This window comes from Xiphophorus couchianus, chromosome 19 (genome assembly GCF_001444195.1).
Source record: "Xiphophorus couchianus chromosome 19, X_couchianus-1.0, whole genome shotgun sequence".
In the NCBI taxonomy this organism is placed as follows: domain Eukaryota; kingdom Metazoa; phylum Chordata; class Actinopteri; order Cyprinodontiformes; family Poeciliidae; genus Xiphophorus; species Xiphophorus couchianus.
The window spans coordinates 10,438,566-10,454,583 of record NC_040246.1 but is presented as its reverse complement, the minus strand read 5'-3'; the positions used below and the strand labels follow the sequence as shown (position 1 = coordinate 10,454,583).

General features: G+C 40.1%; 1 protein-coding gene across 2 annotated transcripts in view; it reads left to right on the top strand.

Annotated features, from left to right (window-relative positions):
- The window catches only part of rbks (ribokinase), a 34,700-nt gene that overhangs the window by 14,975 nt on the left and 3,707 nt on the right, over positions 1–16,018 (top strand). For both annotated transcript variants that reach the window (XM_028000874.1, XM_028000875.1), the window contains exons 7-8: positions 3,571–3,662; positions 8,002–8,190. In XM_028000874.1, the coding sequence (XP_027856675.1) occupies positions 3,571–3,662; positions 8,002–8,190 (281 nt within the window). The remainder of the gene's footprint in view (positions 1–3,570; positions 3,663–8,001; positions 8,191–16,018) is intronic.

Below are 16,018 nucleotides of genomic sequence, written 5' to 3'. Positions count from 1 at the left end.
ACATTTTCTATTTGAGTGACTTTGGACAGAATGAAAGTAACATGTAAAAATAAGAGTCATCCCAGAGTTACAGCTTTCTAATATTATTTCACCATAATAATTTATACCAAACGTAAAAGAAAGCAGCAAATAACACTGTCCGTAAGTCCATTTCTGGATAAGGATTCTCGATCATCTTCACCTGAGAAGCTTCATTTTTTGTCCCCACCCTCTGTCTTGTCAAACTCAACCCTCCACTTTTCTTTTGTCACAAGGTTACTGAATTAATAATCTATTATTAGCAGCCCTCCGCGTCACAGAAACATCTCGGGAGACTGTCACCCCTGTCATCAGAGACTGTCGTCCATAATCGCTTGCTGCAGGCTGCCAGTAGCAAAGAGTCGCAGCCGTAACCGTGTTGCAGATGGGATACCCAGATGGCCTCTCCGAGCGCCCCGCACTCCCCTCCCCACCCACCCACCCTCCGCTCCATGTCAGCTTGGCATGAAGCACCAGAAGAGATGCAAGGCGAGCGCAGACGTTTGGCAAAGATGCCACCTCGACGTTGCTGCACCAGAGCGTTGCGTAAATGGAGTTCTCTGGAGGAAACGGGTGTTAATGGGTTTAATAACGCGGGGGTGAAGCGACGCTCAATTTACGCAAATGTCACCAGCGAGCAACACTCGCTGCGGATGCCAGTTCCTAGAAAGTCTGGATAACCTGTGAAGAAAAAAAGTTTGATTTATGCCATTATTTGAAAGGAAAATATGCGGAATTATTGCCACCAACCATTTAGTATAGAGAAGTTAATGGAAAAAACTCAGTTCTGCTTATTCTTCTTCCATTTACACTCATTTTTGTCTCTTCCACTGCCTTAACAAGATGCTGCTATTATATTTCTCACCAGATGCAATTAGAGCCTCTTTAAGCCCTTTCACATACTCACTGATGACTCATCCCTTTTCTGTGTGTATGCGTGTTCCTGTGTGTCTCACTGCTTTCTCGCTGGCCTTGTTTTCCATCCACCTTTCGTCCTAAACCAACCACGTCAACAATTTTTTTTTTTTTGGTGCTTCCTTAAAACTCCTCTGGCTGCTCTCTCAGCTCATGTGCAACCAGACTTTGAACCAGCCAACATTAAAAAGCCCAGAGTCATGAAACACACGTGCCCGGCTGCCAGACGTGACTCAGTACTCACACATCCCAGAATTGCCACATCTGTCCCAGCAGCTGTGAGTGTCCGTGTGCTTGTGTTGGTTTGTGTGGTTTTATTAACACCTGGCTAGAAAACAAAGCAGTCTGAGACAGACAGACACGTCAGTCTGCGTGACGTGAAGACACACCATGCATAAGTGGATGAGGGACTACGTTCAAGCTGCTCTCGTGGGAATATTGATCAGATTCCTTCCATGGATGTTTTGCATATGTTCATCTTATGCATGCTCAACACCTGCACAATAAAGTGACTCACCCTTGTGCGCAACAGCTGTTTTGACAGCAGGAACAAAACATAATCTGATTATTGATGATAGCTTGAGTAACACAAGAACATCAGGGTGTATCTTAACTACAGCAAGATCATAGAGTATTAAAAGTGCACACCAAAATACAATGTTCTCAGAAGAAATTAAAGATAGATATAATACGCCTGATTATAGTAAGCAAATGACTTATTCTATTTTGTTCTGTGGGAATTTTACAATGAAAATAATTTACTGCCTTTTAATAAAACAACTCATTTAATAATTTCCCACCAAATTAATATGCAGATGTTTAAAACAATATCTCACTCATTTCATATTTTTCCAATGTACACACTCTCTTGTAATCTATTAAAGGAGTTGTTCTCTAGAAGTTCTGAAGTTCTTTTAACAATTTCCTATGGACTTTGGTTGCTGTATCACAAAGTCTTTGGCACAAAAAGTATTAAAATAGCTGACGTAGAAAAATTTATTTACACTATATTTACGTCCTTTGTCAGTTGGAACATAGTGGGTCTCAAATGCTCTGAATGCAGACTGGGTTTGCTGCATGACAAGGTTGCTGTCTGATCACCTGCAAATGCCTTGGAGGAGGGAGGGGCTCAAGGCAGCACTCACTGCTTGCTGTAGCTGCAGTACTATTGGTGCTTTATGTGCTGTTGCCAAAGTCTCTAAATACAGGAAAAAGTTACTAGATTTGTCTCTGTTTTTGTATTATTTTAAAAAAATGCTAGAAGGGTGTCAACAGATGGTAAATATAGCCACAAAGTTACTAAGTTGGCAGCAATGCTGATGCTTAGACCTTCATGATAAGCATTTTCCTATTTGCCAACATATATAGCAAGATAAGAAACAATATGACTGCAGCTCTACACCATTATAAAGTCAGGGCTAATGTTATTACCAAAACAAATGTTTAAATCTTTAATGTGAAGGCCTGTTGTCTTCATCAAAACTGCAGAATCCATGTTAATTTACATCATAATGCAATCGAATAGCAACATTAAGAAGGATAGACAGAGTAATGAACTCACCATTTCTAACAGCATTTGCTTCGGCAGACAGATTCACAAAGATGTTTTTGTTTTACATACACGGAGGCATCACTTTCCAGAGTTTATGCACTTGTCTTGAGAACTAGTCAGTCCGAAGTTGAGATAGGAAGACTGAAACAAGTTGGGTCTCCTTAGATCACGAGTGCAAATACAGTAGAAGTATTTCATGTTTGTTGAAACAGACATTATTTCCACTTTTACTCTCCAGCAGCCAAGCATCCACCTCAAAGTGCCAGGTGGCCAAAGCCCTGTGCAAACCCACGCATCTGTTCTCTTCTGAGCCCACGCAAACACACATGCACACACACTTCTGCACAACAGACTTTGATGTCACCAGCGTTGATATGTATATTTCCCTCCAACTCTCAGACTCGCGCAAGGCTTTATTTTGTACACAGAGATATCGGAATTAATCACCTCGTCAGGCTGGGCTTATCCTCGCACATACACAGAAATTGTGGTATTAGACGCATTAATGCTCTCATGAATATGCATTAGACAGTGATTTGCAACACATACAGAGGATTACTTGTGACACACAAATTCACTCTCATATACATGCAGAGAGGGTCACAACTCACGTAACACACACACACAGACACGCACAGACACATATATATACATGGTCATATGCACACCTCATGTTGAAGTTTTTCTCCTCACGCAAACCTGCTAAATGTTGCTAGATGCGAGCACTTTTCACCATTTATTCTCTTTTTCTCACAGAATGCTAATTTAATTGTTTAAAGGGTTTCTTTTTATAGCAGCTCTTCCACTTGAGCGTTGCTTTCCAGAGCAATCCCCAGCGGTCGCCTGCAAGCCTTTGTTCCAAGTGAAGGTTTAATTAAGGTGTCTTGGCAGCGAGACTCAGAAAAGGAGAAGACAAAAGATCTCACCAAGTGAAACTGTTAAAATCCTTTCAAAAACAAGCTGACAGCTGTATAACCGGCTGGATTATTTTGAACATTTGCATTTTTCAAGCTCTGTTCAAGCTATCAGTTCTGACGTTTGACGCAGTAATCAATGAAATGGACGGTTTTTGTTTCTTATTGCAGTAAGGACGATCTTCAACCCAGCGCCGGCCGTTCCTGACTTGGATTTCAGTTTCTACAGGGTCTCTGATGTGTTTTGCTGTAATGAGTCCGAGGTGAAGAATCACAAATAACACTCATGGATCATGTTACTATTCACTTACATGCACCATCATTCCATCTTTCTCAGGCATGCATGTACAATAAAACTGAAATTGCCATGCAAAGCAATACATATATGAAACCAGATTTTTCCATTTAAAGAAATCTAACTTTCTTTTCTCATTGACATTAAATCAGACTGAACTTAGCCTGTTTAAGTTACTATGTTGTTTTTTTTGCGTTTTTGTATTGCTTTCTTGAGATTCATAATTTACATACATACATACATACTGTGTCCTTATATAATTTTGGAAAGCCAAAACGATAGTGTCATGACCTTTGTTTTTGTAATTATTTAACTCTGCCTGGTCACCCCTTTGAAAAATGGCAACACATAAACTGGCTGGGTGAACCCCAGGGACCGCTGTGTGGGAAAATTCCAATAAATCAGCAATTTCAGAAGCACTCAGACCATATTTAGAATCAAGGACCAAACCATGTTAAAGTCACTTTAATCCCCTTTTTTACTCATTCAGGATCAGTGACATGGGGCACCCTCAGTGGAGTCCAAACCTAAACTTTGTGACAGCTTTTACTTTGGTAACAATGGAGCCCACGCAATGTGAAAAAGTCTGTAAATTGGGCAGAAAATCAAATTAGCTACTTAATTAGGACAGCTGATTCTGAATTATTTCTAGCTGGAAAATGGGTTTTAAATGTCCACCTGATCGATGTACAAAAAAGCTCCAGTGCACAGTGATAATTTAAGAAATTAAACTCCTAAAAAAATACCTTTTTTTATGTTGTTTGAAATGTTGCCTCTTACATTTCAAACAACATATATTTGAAGATCTCCAAATGGCAACATCAGAAGTAAACTGAGATGTGAGTTGAAAATGGACCTCTGAACAGATGCATGTGTGCTTCCTGCTTCATGAACTCCTGTCAGCCCATCTATAAATCATCTATTGAGCCAAATGAACTCACAGCTTTCAGAAAGACAAAAAGCATGTCTCCAGAAAATGTACGCCAAGACACTCTGAACACTAACTGTCAGGCGATAACAGACGAGCTGCAGGGGGCAGGGATTGATGGGAATGGTAGTAAAAACAACAGGGCAGATGTGCTCTTTGGCGGAGTTAGTCACCCCCCTCTGGGGATGAGGTGGATGTCAGTTTAACTGGGTTTCTTTATTTGATGTGGTGATGCGGGGCGTCGAGGTGCTGTCGCCAGGTGTGGGAACATGAAAGGGAGAGTTGACGAAAACGAAACATGTCTCCTCTCTTTCTTCCCCCCCTGATTGTCAGGTCATGGAGGTGCTGTCATATTATTTACTGTGCAGGGGGAAGAGGTTGAAAGAGCACTAAAACATCCCACCCACGAGTAGGTGTTTATCATACAGTCAGATGATTTCAGATCATTTTTGATCTAGCTAGACAAGCTGGAATATATTCCAAGATAAAGATGTGGTGCTTTACATAGAATTCCAAACAAAAAAGCAATCATTTTGGGGTATAAATTTAAATGGTAATCTTTTATTGAACATGAGCCACATTGTTTTTTATGTATGTATATACTTTACTTTCAAAATATTCAAGCCAATGATATTCTAGATCTCAGACTAATATGCTTACCCAAACAAAGCAGCTATTTTTAGAGCAGGCTAATGAAGATTTTTATAGTTGTCTGATTCCAGAAATACTGCTAATGTTGCTGAGGGTTAAGCTGGATATTATTTCTGAGATTCATGCCTGCCATTTACTTCTCACCTGGATCAAGACCCAAAAGCTCAGCCATTGATCCTTACAGATATTCTCCATTCAAGCTGACTATTTTGCAGAGGAATAGCAAAAAATATCAATTAGATGTGCAAAGCTAGAAGAGACATCCCTCAAGAGATTTTAACACAAATTGCATTCTTGCAATTTGTGCTATTACATTCTTGTGCTATTTACATTCCTCTTCACAACTACTTTATGCTGAGGTTTATGGCTGTGATGTATCAAATTGTGAAAATGATCAAGGAATATGAATATTTTTTTCAAGGCACTAGATTCAGTTTTGTCCTCGTGTGCTGCTGTTTCTGATCTTTACAAACTGATATGTCACCAGGCTCTCTAAATTATGGAGATTGTCACTTGAAAGGTCTGAGTTTCCTTTTAGATCTATTAGCATGAGAAGGATAGTTTAATTAGGAAGTGATTTAAAAAATTGCCCTTATGAAATGTATTAAAGTGTACAACCCTTTCATGAAGACACACTGATTTAAATTCCAACTAAATAGTCATTTTAGCATTTTTATTTTACATCTGCAGTTTTTTAAGTGATTAAAAAACAAAAAATAATGATATTGAAATCCTACAACAGCCTTGTTTTGTTTTGAATGCATAAACATGTACCTTACTTTAAATACACCCACACTGTTAGCAGATTTTTAGTGCATATGCTTTAAAGAGAACAGGTCCTCTTGTGTTTGTGCGTGCACGCAAACACATGCACTAATGCGCACACACACACCGGTATGGCTGAACAGTGAGGGAGCTGTAATTCTGCACATATTTCTGAACACAGAGGGAGGTAGATTGATTCCCTGCCCTGGTGTGAAGCCGATGACTAACAAAACGGTTCTTTTTCTCCTTTGGCATTCGAGTTGGCTGCGGGCTCTGAAAGCACCGGTTTATTTTTGAGCTGTCCCAGATCACCGCTTACTCTGACTCTCTGACAGATCTCAGTTTGGGTGAATCTAAGCGGGTAGATCGCCACATGTGTCAGCTGCTGGTTGGCCCTCCTGTCCGGACGCTGTAGCCGACACGCACCGTGCACAGACAGGCGTGTCTCACAGGGACATGCCCCTGCTCAGGGTACGGAGGAGAGAAAGAAAGGCTTTGGGATGACAAAGTACAAGGCACCCTTTGATCCTCAACCAACATGCCATCCTGAAGGGCTTAATAGTCAGGGAAACCACCTTTGATCTCTACCTGAGGACCATCAGGTCTGACACAGATTCTCTCACACACACTTTAATACATAATAGTAAAGTGGTCAGAAGAAGTCCTTCAATAATCTTCACCTGCAACTCACTGTCAAATTAATGTTTAATATTGACACCATTTTTATAAAACATTTTTACTAGCTTAACAATACATAGTCTCTGTCTTTGCTTTTAAATGCAGGATTGTTCAATAGTGCCTATAAAAATATAAAAAATGTGCATTTCTTTCCAGCCTCCACCGAGTTAATTCTTTGTAGAGCCACTGCAGCTTCATTTTTCTCTGTGAAATAGTTTAAGCTCTATCAGATTGGGTCCGGGTTTTCATTTGTCGAACCACACTACGCATTCTGTTTCTTCCACTTCTCAGATATAATGTACTCTATGTAGGTTTATTCCAGTAAATCACATTCAGATTTGTGGTTGAACTGTGGCAAAATGTGAAAAGTGAATTCTGTGTTTGTCCTTCAGTGTAGCTTCAAAGAACCAAAACTGTCTGAAATTACATTCCTCTGGCATCTTTTGATCTTTTTGTAAACCCAAAGAAATTTTATCTTGATTCATAGCGTCAAAGTGATATAACTACAACTGAATTATGATCTAGCTTTCTTCTATTTGATATCCAGTACCATGGTAGAAATAATGAGTAATTATGTTACAGTGCTGCTCCACTCACCAGGGAAATAATAGCAAACACAGGCTGAACTCAGCATACGAGACTGTGCATGTCATTTAACATTTTTATTTTATTTTTTTTTTTTTGCAAGACTGTATTAATCTGTTCACACAAACACCAGTTTGTTGGGGAAACATAACAAACAGGAGCTCTGTCTGTGCAGAAATCAATCCTAAAGATGGCTGCCATGGTTCCAGCCTTCTTTGATTCTCATCAGGTCCTGCTTTATCACTGTTTTATTATTCTGGAGCTGGATGATGTCACAGGATCTTCCCTGGGAGAACTATTTGAGGCATGCAGACTGTTGTCCAGTTCTGAAAGCCTTCCACAGAGTGTTTTATGGGTCTTTCTGACCACGACCACTGTGTAATTAAAAGGCTGACTCATAACAGTGAGCTGCTACTAATTAGAGACATGGTGACATAAATTACTATAATATATTTTACTGTGTTTATTAAATGACAAAAGGCAGAAAATAAAGCTTTGCTAACTTGCACACTAAACACCACACACTGCTGCCTTATTGTTTTATCTTTGGGAATTTCCCTAACCAAGCGTTTTACTTATCCTCCCAGTATCCCCCACCAGTATGGGTTTTTTCTGACCTTTCATTTTAAATCCTAACGTGTGACTAACTTTTCTCCTTGACCTAAAAGCTGTTCAATTTCTCCCGGTTGCCTCCTTGCAGGCAGAGCTGCTGACCAGCTACTCGGTGAATAATGTGGAGGATGCTCATCATGCCGCTCAGGAGCTTCTGAGGCGAGGCTGCACGGCAGTCATCATCACTTTGGGACCCCAAGGCTGTGTGGTGCTTAAGGCACAGGATAAAACTTCGACACATGTACCATCTACTGCGGTCAAAGCAGTGGACACAACAGTAAGGAAAAGACACATAGTTATATGACTTGTCATGTGAATGGATTTATACCAGTATATCATAAGTTTTTTTTTAAGTAATAATGTGATGGGTACTTTATAGTTTTGTCATTTTGAAGGAAACTATACATCAATAAATAAATGTTTTGGTTTATTTTTGTTTCTTATTGTTCTCTAAAGATAAAATAAAATAATTTATCTTTAGAGAACAACTGTTATTTATGCTCTTCTTGATAATTGTAAGTCCAAATGGGACATTGTAACTGCATTTAAAAAAAAAAAAACTTACTTAATTATTCAAAACTACAAACTAAGCCTTTTACAGTCAGTTTTAAAAAATTTGATCAGAAAAAAAGAATCATATTAATGTTGAATAAATATCAAAGAGAAGCTTTCAAATATCTCATATAAAAACGTGAACCGAACACAACAGCTTCACTGTTCAAATGGTTTTATAGGAAAATGATAGAAGTATCATTCAGAACCAAATAAACCAAAATTAACCCTTTGACACAGCTAACGCATTTCTATTGGGGCAGTTTTAAAGTGTTATATTCATCCATCCATACATCCATTTTCTTCCGCTTTATCCGGGGTCGGGTCATGGGGGTAGCTGTTTCAGAAGGGAGGCCCAGACTTCCCTCTCCCCAGCCTCTTGTTCCAGCTCCTCCGGGGAATCCCAATTCGTTCCCAGTCCAGCCAAGAGACACAGTCCCTCAAGCGTGTCCTGGGTCTTCCCTGGGGCCTCCTCCCGGTGGGGCGTGCCCGGAACACCTCACCAGGGAGGCGTCCAGGAGGCGTCCTGACCAGATGCCCGAGCCACCTCAACTGGCTCCTCTCGATGTGAAGGAGCAGTGGCTCTACTCTGAGTCCCTCCCGGATGACTGAGCTTCTCACCCTATCTCTAAGGGAGAGCCCAGACACCCTACAGAGAAAGCCCATTTCGGCCGCTTGTATCCACAATCTCGTTCTTTTGGTCATGACCCAAAGTTCATGACCATAGATGAGAGTGGGAACGTAGATCGACCGGTAAATCGAGAGCTTCGCTTTTTGACTCAGCTCTCTCTTCACCACAACAGGCCGCTTCGCAGCAGACGCTGCACTAATCCACCTGTCGATCTCCCGCTCCCTTCTTCCCTCATTTGTGAACAAGATCCCGATAATGTACGGATTATATTCAATCTGTAGAAATATCAGACTCCTGTATCAGTTGATAGATCAGTTTTAAAAGCATGTAGTCTTATTTAGTTTATTCTTTCAGTTTACATAACTGCCCTAGTCTGAATGGGGTCTATTCACTGTTCATGTCACTTAGTTGGAAATAAGAAGTTCTAAACTTTTTGCTCAGTGGAGAGAAACAGTATGAATCTGGAAATGCTAGACCATCATACAAACCTAGTTGATCAAGACGAAATGAGAAAATCTCCACCTGTACATTTCCCTTTGTGGTAAGAACTGCCATCTGAGCGGACAGCTCTGATGTCTCCTGTCAATCAGCTCCAGCAGCTCGTTGAGATCTGCCAGGTCTCTTTAATTGCAAGCTTGTTAATGTAGAGTTGTGCATGTGTATAGTTTAGAAATGCAAATTACAAAGTGAGTCTGCTGCGTTTTTTGCCCACTAAAAAACATAATGCTTAAGCTGTTTTTTATAATACCAAATAAACAACCTGAAAAAAGTATCTCATATGAGGTTAAGATATTGCCGATCATCCATAATTGATTTTAAATTGTTGTTTTTGTGCATAAATTTTTTTTGGTTCCCAACTTCAAAGTTTGATGTGTTTTGTTAACATTTTATGTGATTGACCAACACAAAATTACGTCAAAAATTATACATGACTTTGAAAATTGTTTCTCAATTAGAAATCTGAAATGACATGTAGGTTTATTCAGCCCCCCTCAAAAAAAGACTTTTTAGAAATAAATGCAACATGTTTTTCTCCTGTGGAGACTGAATTTCTTTCTTTGCAAGACAGCTCAACTTAGTCAGATAAGATGGACACTGTCTTTGAACATCTTTTTCCAAGTTTTGCCACATATTCTCAATTGGACTTATGTCTGGACTTTGACTGGGCCGTTTTATCACATTTATCTAAACCATTTTATTGTTGCTCTGGCTGGATGCTTGATGTTGTTGTCCTCAAGTCTTTGTAGCCACAAATTTTTCTAATTTCTCAGTTGCTCCCTCCATCTTCCAATCTGCTCTCTTCAGAATCTCTGATCCTGCTGAAAAATAGCATCTTCACTGCATAATGCTGCCAACACCATATAATGCATCACAGACTGCAATATTATAACATAATCCTAACAATTAAAGACAATTGTTTGCAATGAGTTTTATTTAAGAAGACCAGATTATGAGTGGCTGAATATAAGAAATCTGTTCAATCAGTTTCGATGTTACCCTCAGCAATAACTAAGGGCACATGAAAATTAAATCATCATTTTAGATGGAAACTCCTTCTTTTTAAATTACTGTAAATGTTGTCAGCCCTGAGCTTAGCTGTTTTTAATGTTTTCACAAGTACCCATCAGAGTGTACTGACGCTTTCAATCTAACTAAGAAAACTAAACAATTAAATGAAAAACTTTGTAGTTAAGTTCTGTGACTGTCATATGGAATCTGACAGGATAGTTTATCCTCCTAAGCAGAAAATTTTCAGATTCACACTTGTTTTTTTCTGCCTCTTCACCTCAGGCGAACACTAATCCGTTGCTCTGGTAGATTTATGTGTGGATGTGGTGACCACCATCAGCTTCCTCTAATCTTTAAAAGAGTCGTTGAGTCATTTCACACCGGCCTCTGTGGCTTGTTTTCGTCACACAAGCCTGGGCTCGATGTTTCCTGCCACTGAGGGTTTTGTGAGGTCTGCGTTGCAAGCACGTCATCGCACAGCGGTGTTAATCACATCTTCAATCAGACCTGAGAGAGAGGGGATTATTGTTTGTGCAATGGTTTAGTGCATAATACTTTCCTTTGGGACTTTTACTTTGCAGTCATTTTCTTAAACTGGAGCTAAACTTTTACAGCGCACCAAGATGTACACTTAAACCACAGCCGATATTGTGACAGAGAGGAAAAAGCAACAAATTAAAAGTGACAAGGCTCGCGTGTTTGTATCTGAAGTGTACAGCAGCATCTACTCGTCACTTTCCAAGAACTAACCCCCCGATTTCGCTCAGTCTGTTACCACCACTAACCCTCATAATGGCCCTCGAACCCCCTTCAGCCTCTCTTCCATGACTCACCTCTCAGGCCTTTACCAGTCAGCAGAAAGCTGCGGTCGGGCCTGCTTGCATGCCCCCATTACCCACTTCTTCTGTTCTTTGATAGGCCTATAAATCTCATTGTGTTTAAGTCTTTTGGACATCATAATCCCTCTTCCAGTAAGTCTTCTTTTGTTTTTGTTTTGTTTATTTCACTGAGGCAAAAAATTTAACAGGTTATCACTCACTTTTCCTGATGATGCAATCCGCTTGCTGATGATTATCTCTATCAAGAGTGAGAAGCCTTTTTAAAGAACTATTGTGAAGTATAAATTCAACTATGAACAACAACTAGCTGACTCAACTGCGGTTTCTTGCAACTTTTAACCAGGCTACTGTTCTGCTTTGCACCACAGGCGGCACAACAAACTCTAATCAAAGGGAAAATTTGGTTATTTTAAAGAGCAAAAACGTGGAGTAGGTTATGAACTGTCAATATCTTCAGGGTAAGGGAAAATATTGGAGAATTAGAGAAACCTTCTGATGAAAGAGTTGAGTTAACAGCATAATGGGGTCAAATCAAGAGTTATTTTCAACCATTCAAGCAGTTGTACAGTAGAAAACCACAGTATTACTGTTGCATTAGATACGGTAGTTGTTAAAACACCTTTTTCCCCCCAATCAAACAACTTAATTCTGTTGTGTTAAATGGCTGGGTTAAGGACAGATTATAGGGTTCTGGGTCTTTTTATTGCATAGTTCCCGCATATTTGAAACACACAGAAGTATCTTTTCCTAAAACAGTCTGGATGGAATTTTGATCTATATTTTCAAGAGTCAGTGCAAATCTAATTACAGATGAAAAACAGTACAGTTGAAAGAAGATTCTCTCTGACTGCTATCTACAGGAGATCTTGACTGCCTTTAACTACAAGTCATAACCACACTTTATGACAAATCTTTAAGCCTATGGATCTTATTTGGAGCACTTGAGTCCTTCCTGTCACTTTACTTTTCCAAACATCTGTGGCTCTGTCTTTTTAAGTGCTTGATGAGAAAGTGACTAGACTTCCTATCTCCATACTTGAAGTTGCTTTACCTCTTATTCAAGAGGCTTTTTTCGTGTTTTCAAGTAATCAAGTATGAATGCATTTGCCGCCCTTCTCACACACTCTGTTTCATCATCTTCCCCTTCTGCATCTGTATGAATAACACTTTACACAGGAGGAGCAATTATGGTCTGAGTCAGGGCCATGAATCTGGATGAATAACAAAGCAAATCATCCAACTCTGGGTCTCCCCTGTCGCTTTTGTCTCAAATTGAGTTCAGGTTTCCCTTGCTGAGATCAGAGTCTGGGCAGTTTTGTGTGGAAGGAGTATACTCACACAGAGCCACTTTGCTTCTGCAGGACGTGGGTGGGCCTGGTTTCCACTGCCCTGGGAGGTCTAAAAGGTAGACAGTCCTGTCTAAACCAGACATTACAGTAGTCCGGTGGGTCCAGTGAGGCCAATTGTTCCCAGTCTTCTCCAAGGAGAGCAGGAATGAAAGTACAGATTCCTTCCTGGAAGACTGAAGCAAGGGAATACCTCCTGGTTATGGTATTTTGCCACATCATCATGCATGGTGGGCTGTACGTGACCCACCATCTGCTGCTCAGTAATACAGATGTCAGACCATACCTCTGCCACTTTATAGTCATGTCAGTCATTCTGGGTTGTTCAGAGAAGAGGGCTTAGATAAAGCACAGAGGAGGGATCAAACATGTGAGGGGCCTAATTGGTCCAATTAAATGTGTGTTTGATCTCTGAGTCTTCCTCCCTCGCCACTTCAGAGTCCTCGGCCGAGTGCCACAGGAAGCTTCCGGGCGCGAAAGCCAATGTGAGTCATTGCTGCCCCTCAGTTGGTCTCCGTTCTCCCCGGGGAGCCCTCCATTGACAGAGGCAGTAAGCTAGGAGTTAACTGAACACAGCTCCATCTGTCACCCAGGAACGGCAGGCAGGATCTCAGAGGGGAGCTGTGGAGGCTGGAAAGGTTCAGGTTTTTTTTTTCTTTTTCTTCTTTTTTTTTTTTTCAAATCTGCATTTTCTATAAACTGTCCATCTTTAGTTTTCACTGGCGACTGCTGTGGCATCCAAATGCTTTATTTCTGCAAAGATCTCATGTCAGTCAAAACATGTGGGCGCATCCAGTTCTCTTCTGATTATAAAACTTCTCTCTCTGTGCTCGTCTTTGTCTGAAACCAGAACAACAACTGCTGTTTGTGTGACATGTTCTGCTGTACTTCTTTATTGCAAGCACACTCTGTTGTGTTTCTGTAAGATGCTACAAACTTTTTGAAAATCTCTGGGGATTTTCAGTAGCTGCATCTGCATCCTATTGCATTTTCAGTTCAATGACAGAATATTTATTGAAAAGAAAGAAGTGAAAAGAGAGATTTTGACCCCTGGTCAAACCCGACCAACTACGAGGAAACGCTTGATGGAAATAAACATTGATTAATGAATGACGTATGAAAACGACAACTTGGCAGGGATTCAACTCCATGGGGAGTATTCAGAATTAACTGTGCTGCAGAAAAGTTCTCGAAGCACACTTTGTTAATCTTGTAAGCCTGCCATCATAAATTTCTACTTCAGAGCAGAGAAGAGGCAGAGGAAAGGCAGCGGAGGTCAAGACACGACGGACGGGGCCGACCAATAACAGCATCACGGCTCGTCCGGAGAAAGTGCTTGTGTCATTTGACTGACAGGACTCCAGATCTAACCTTCGCCAAAGTGTGTCGAGGGCATTGGTGGGCAGCTGAAGGGGGTAGCGCTTGTCATCCCCGTTGAGCTTCATTCAGCTGATCCAGGAGCGTCAGATGCCAGTCTCGGTGAAGGAAACTTCATTTTTAAGACAGAGGAAGGTTTAATGGTCCTTTTCAGTCATTTAGGCTGGATTCTGATTCTGACAAAGTCACTCTTCTTAACTAAATGTATTTTTACAGTTCCTTAAAGTGGTGAATCCATTTGTTTCAGTTTAGTCAGCAGCATTAATTCTGGTAATATATAACAGGCTTTTCTTACAATGAGATATTCAGTCCACTCCAATCTCAGTTTGAATCTCTCTAATTTATTCCAGTACACTTCAGCAATCAGTCAGGAAATGAGCTAAGACAGAAGACATGCTCGAACCCCATGCTGCACCAGCTAGGACCAATAGCCAATAAATGTGCTGCCTGCTCTACCGCTATTGGAATTTAACAGTCGTGGTTTATCCGTTTTATTCTCTGACTATTAAGTTGTACTAAAATGGCTAATGGCCTACTTCCTTCCAGCTTCTGTAGTGGCAATTAACAGCTTTAAAGATTTTAAAGCATACAGATACAGTCATTTTTAGTTCCCAATACATCGACATCGACGAGTTTCACTAAACCCCCTTATCTCATTATTCCGTTCAACTCTTATCTAGTGTTGTGCAAAAGTCTTAAACCAAACCTTTAAGAATACCTGAAGAACTATTGATCAAAAAGACTTTAAAATATTACAAGTATTGCTTCTTTGATGGAAAGTGAAGGGGTTACACTCAGGTGGAATCTATGGTGCAGCATTTTGTTATTATTCCAGTTTACCTATCAAAATTTCCACTACAACATAAGACAGCATGCACTGCCAATACGCCTCTGATAAGCATGTATCAATAGCACTATGTATCCAAGTTGGGTACCCCTGCCAGTTCTTTGTCTTGAACCCAGTTACTGTGCTAATGTGATAATACTTTGTGCAATTTCTTGTAATATTTTACAAGGTTCGGATATATGATTATTTGATTATTCCTTTTTGCGACATTGCCATGATCCAGAGGCCTGGTATCATGCTTAACAGTAGGTGGAAGATGCAGTTTATTTAGCATATTCAAGCAGTTTTATTACACTGAACAACACTGAACACAACCTGGAATGTTTGCTGCCTAAAAGTTCAATCTTAGTCTCATACAGCCAAAGCACAAAGTCCCAGAGTTCAACAAACTCCACGTTTATGCTTGCTGAAGTAGGACAGAAGAGGCTTTTTATTGCATGCCTACTAAACATGATATATGGTATATAGATGGTGTCTAATAGTTGCTATGGAAACTTGATAACTTCTTTACTGCAGTTCTCTGACAGTGAGTTTTTACCTCCCTCGCCATCCTGCTCTCTGGGTGGTAAAGGAGGTGAGACAAACGTGGATCCTGTCCAGTTTCTACAAAGAAATGGCCTCTGTGTGCCGTCGTATTTATAACCCAGGGCAAACGTAAGCTAAAGATAAAAATGGCTTTAGTTACTTTCCTTTAACAAGGTTTGTTTCGGGAACCAATACGTGTCACCTGTGATTTTATGCAAAAAACATTAGACGTTAAAACTAAACCAATTTTATTTAACTTTTCAGCATGGGATTAAGCGTCTGCAATAAATGGTGAATTTATTTTACCGTGTTTTACTCAACCTTGCCAAATATTTGTCCACATCTGTATAATTCGTTGTCATACTTGTCATAATAATTGTTAGTATAGTATTAAAATATAGATTCCTTTTTAAATACCACAGATTTGTCTTTTAGCTAACAGAAACCTGTTCCAGCCCCACCTTGTCACAGTGTTAATA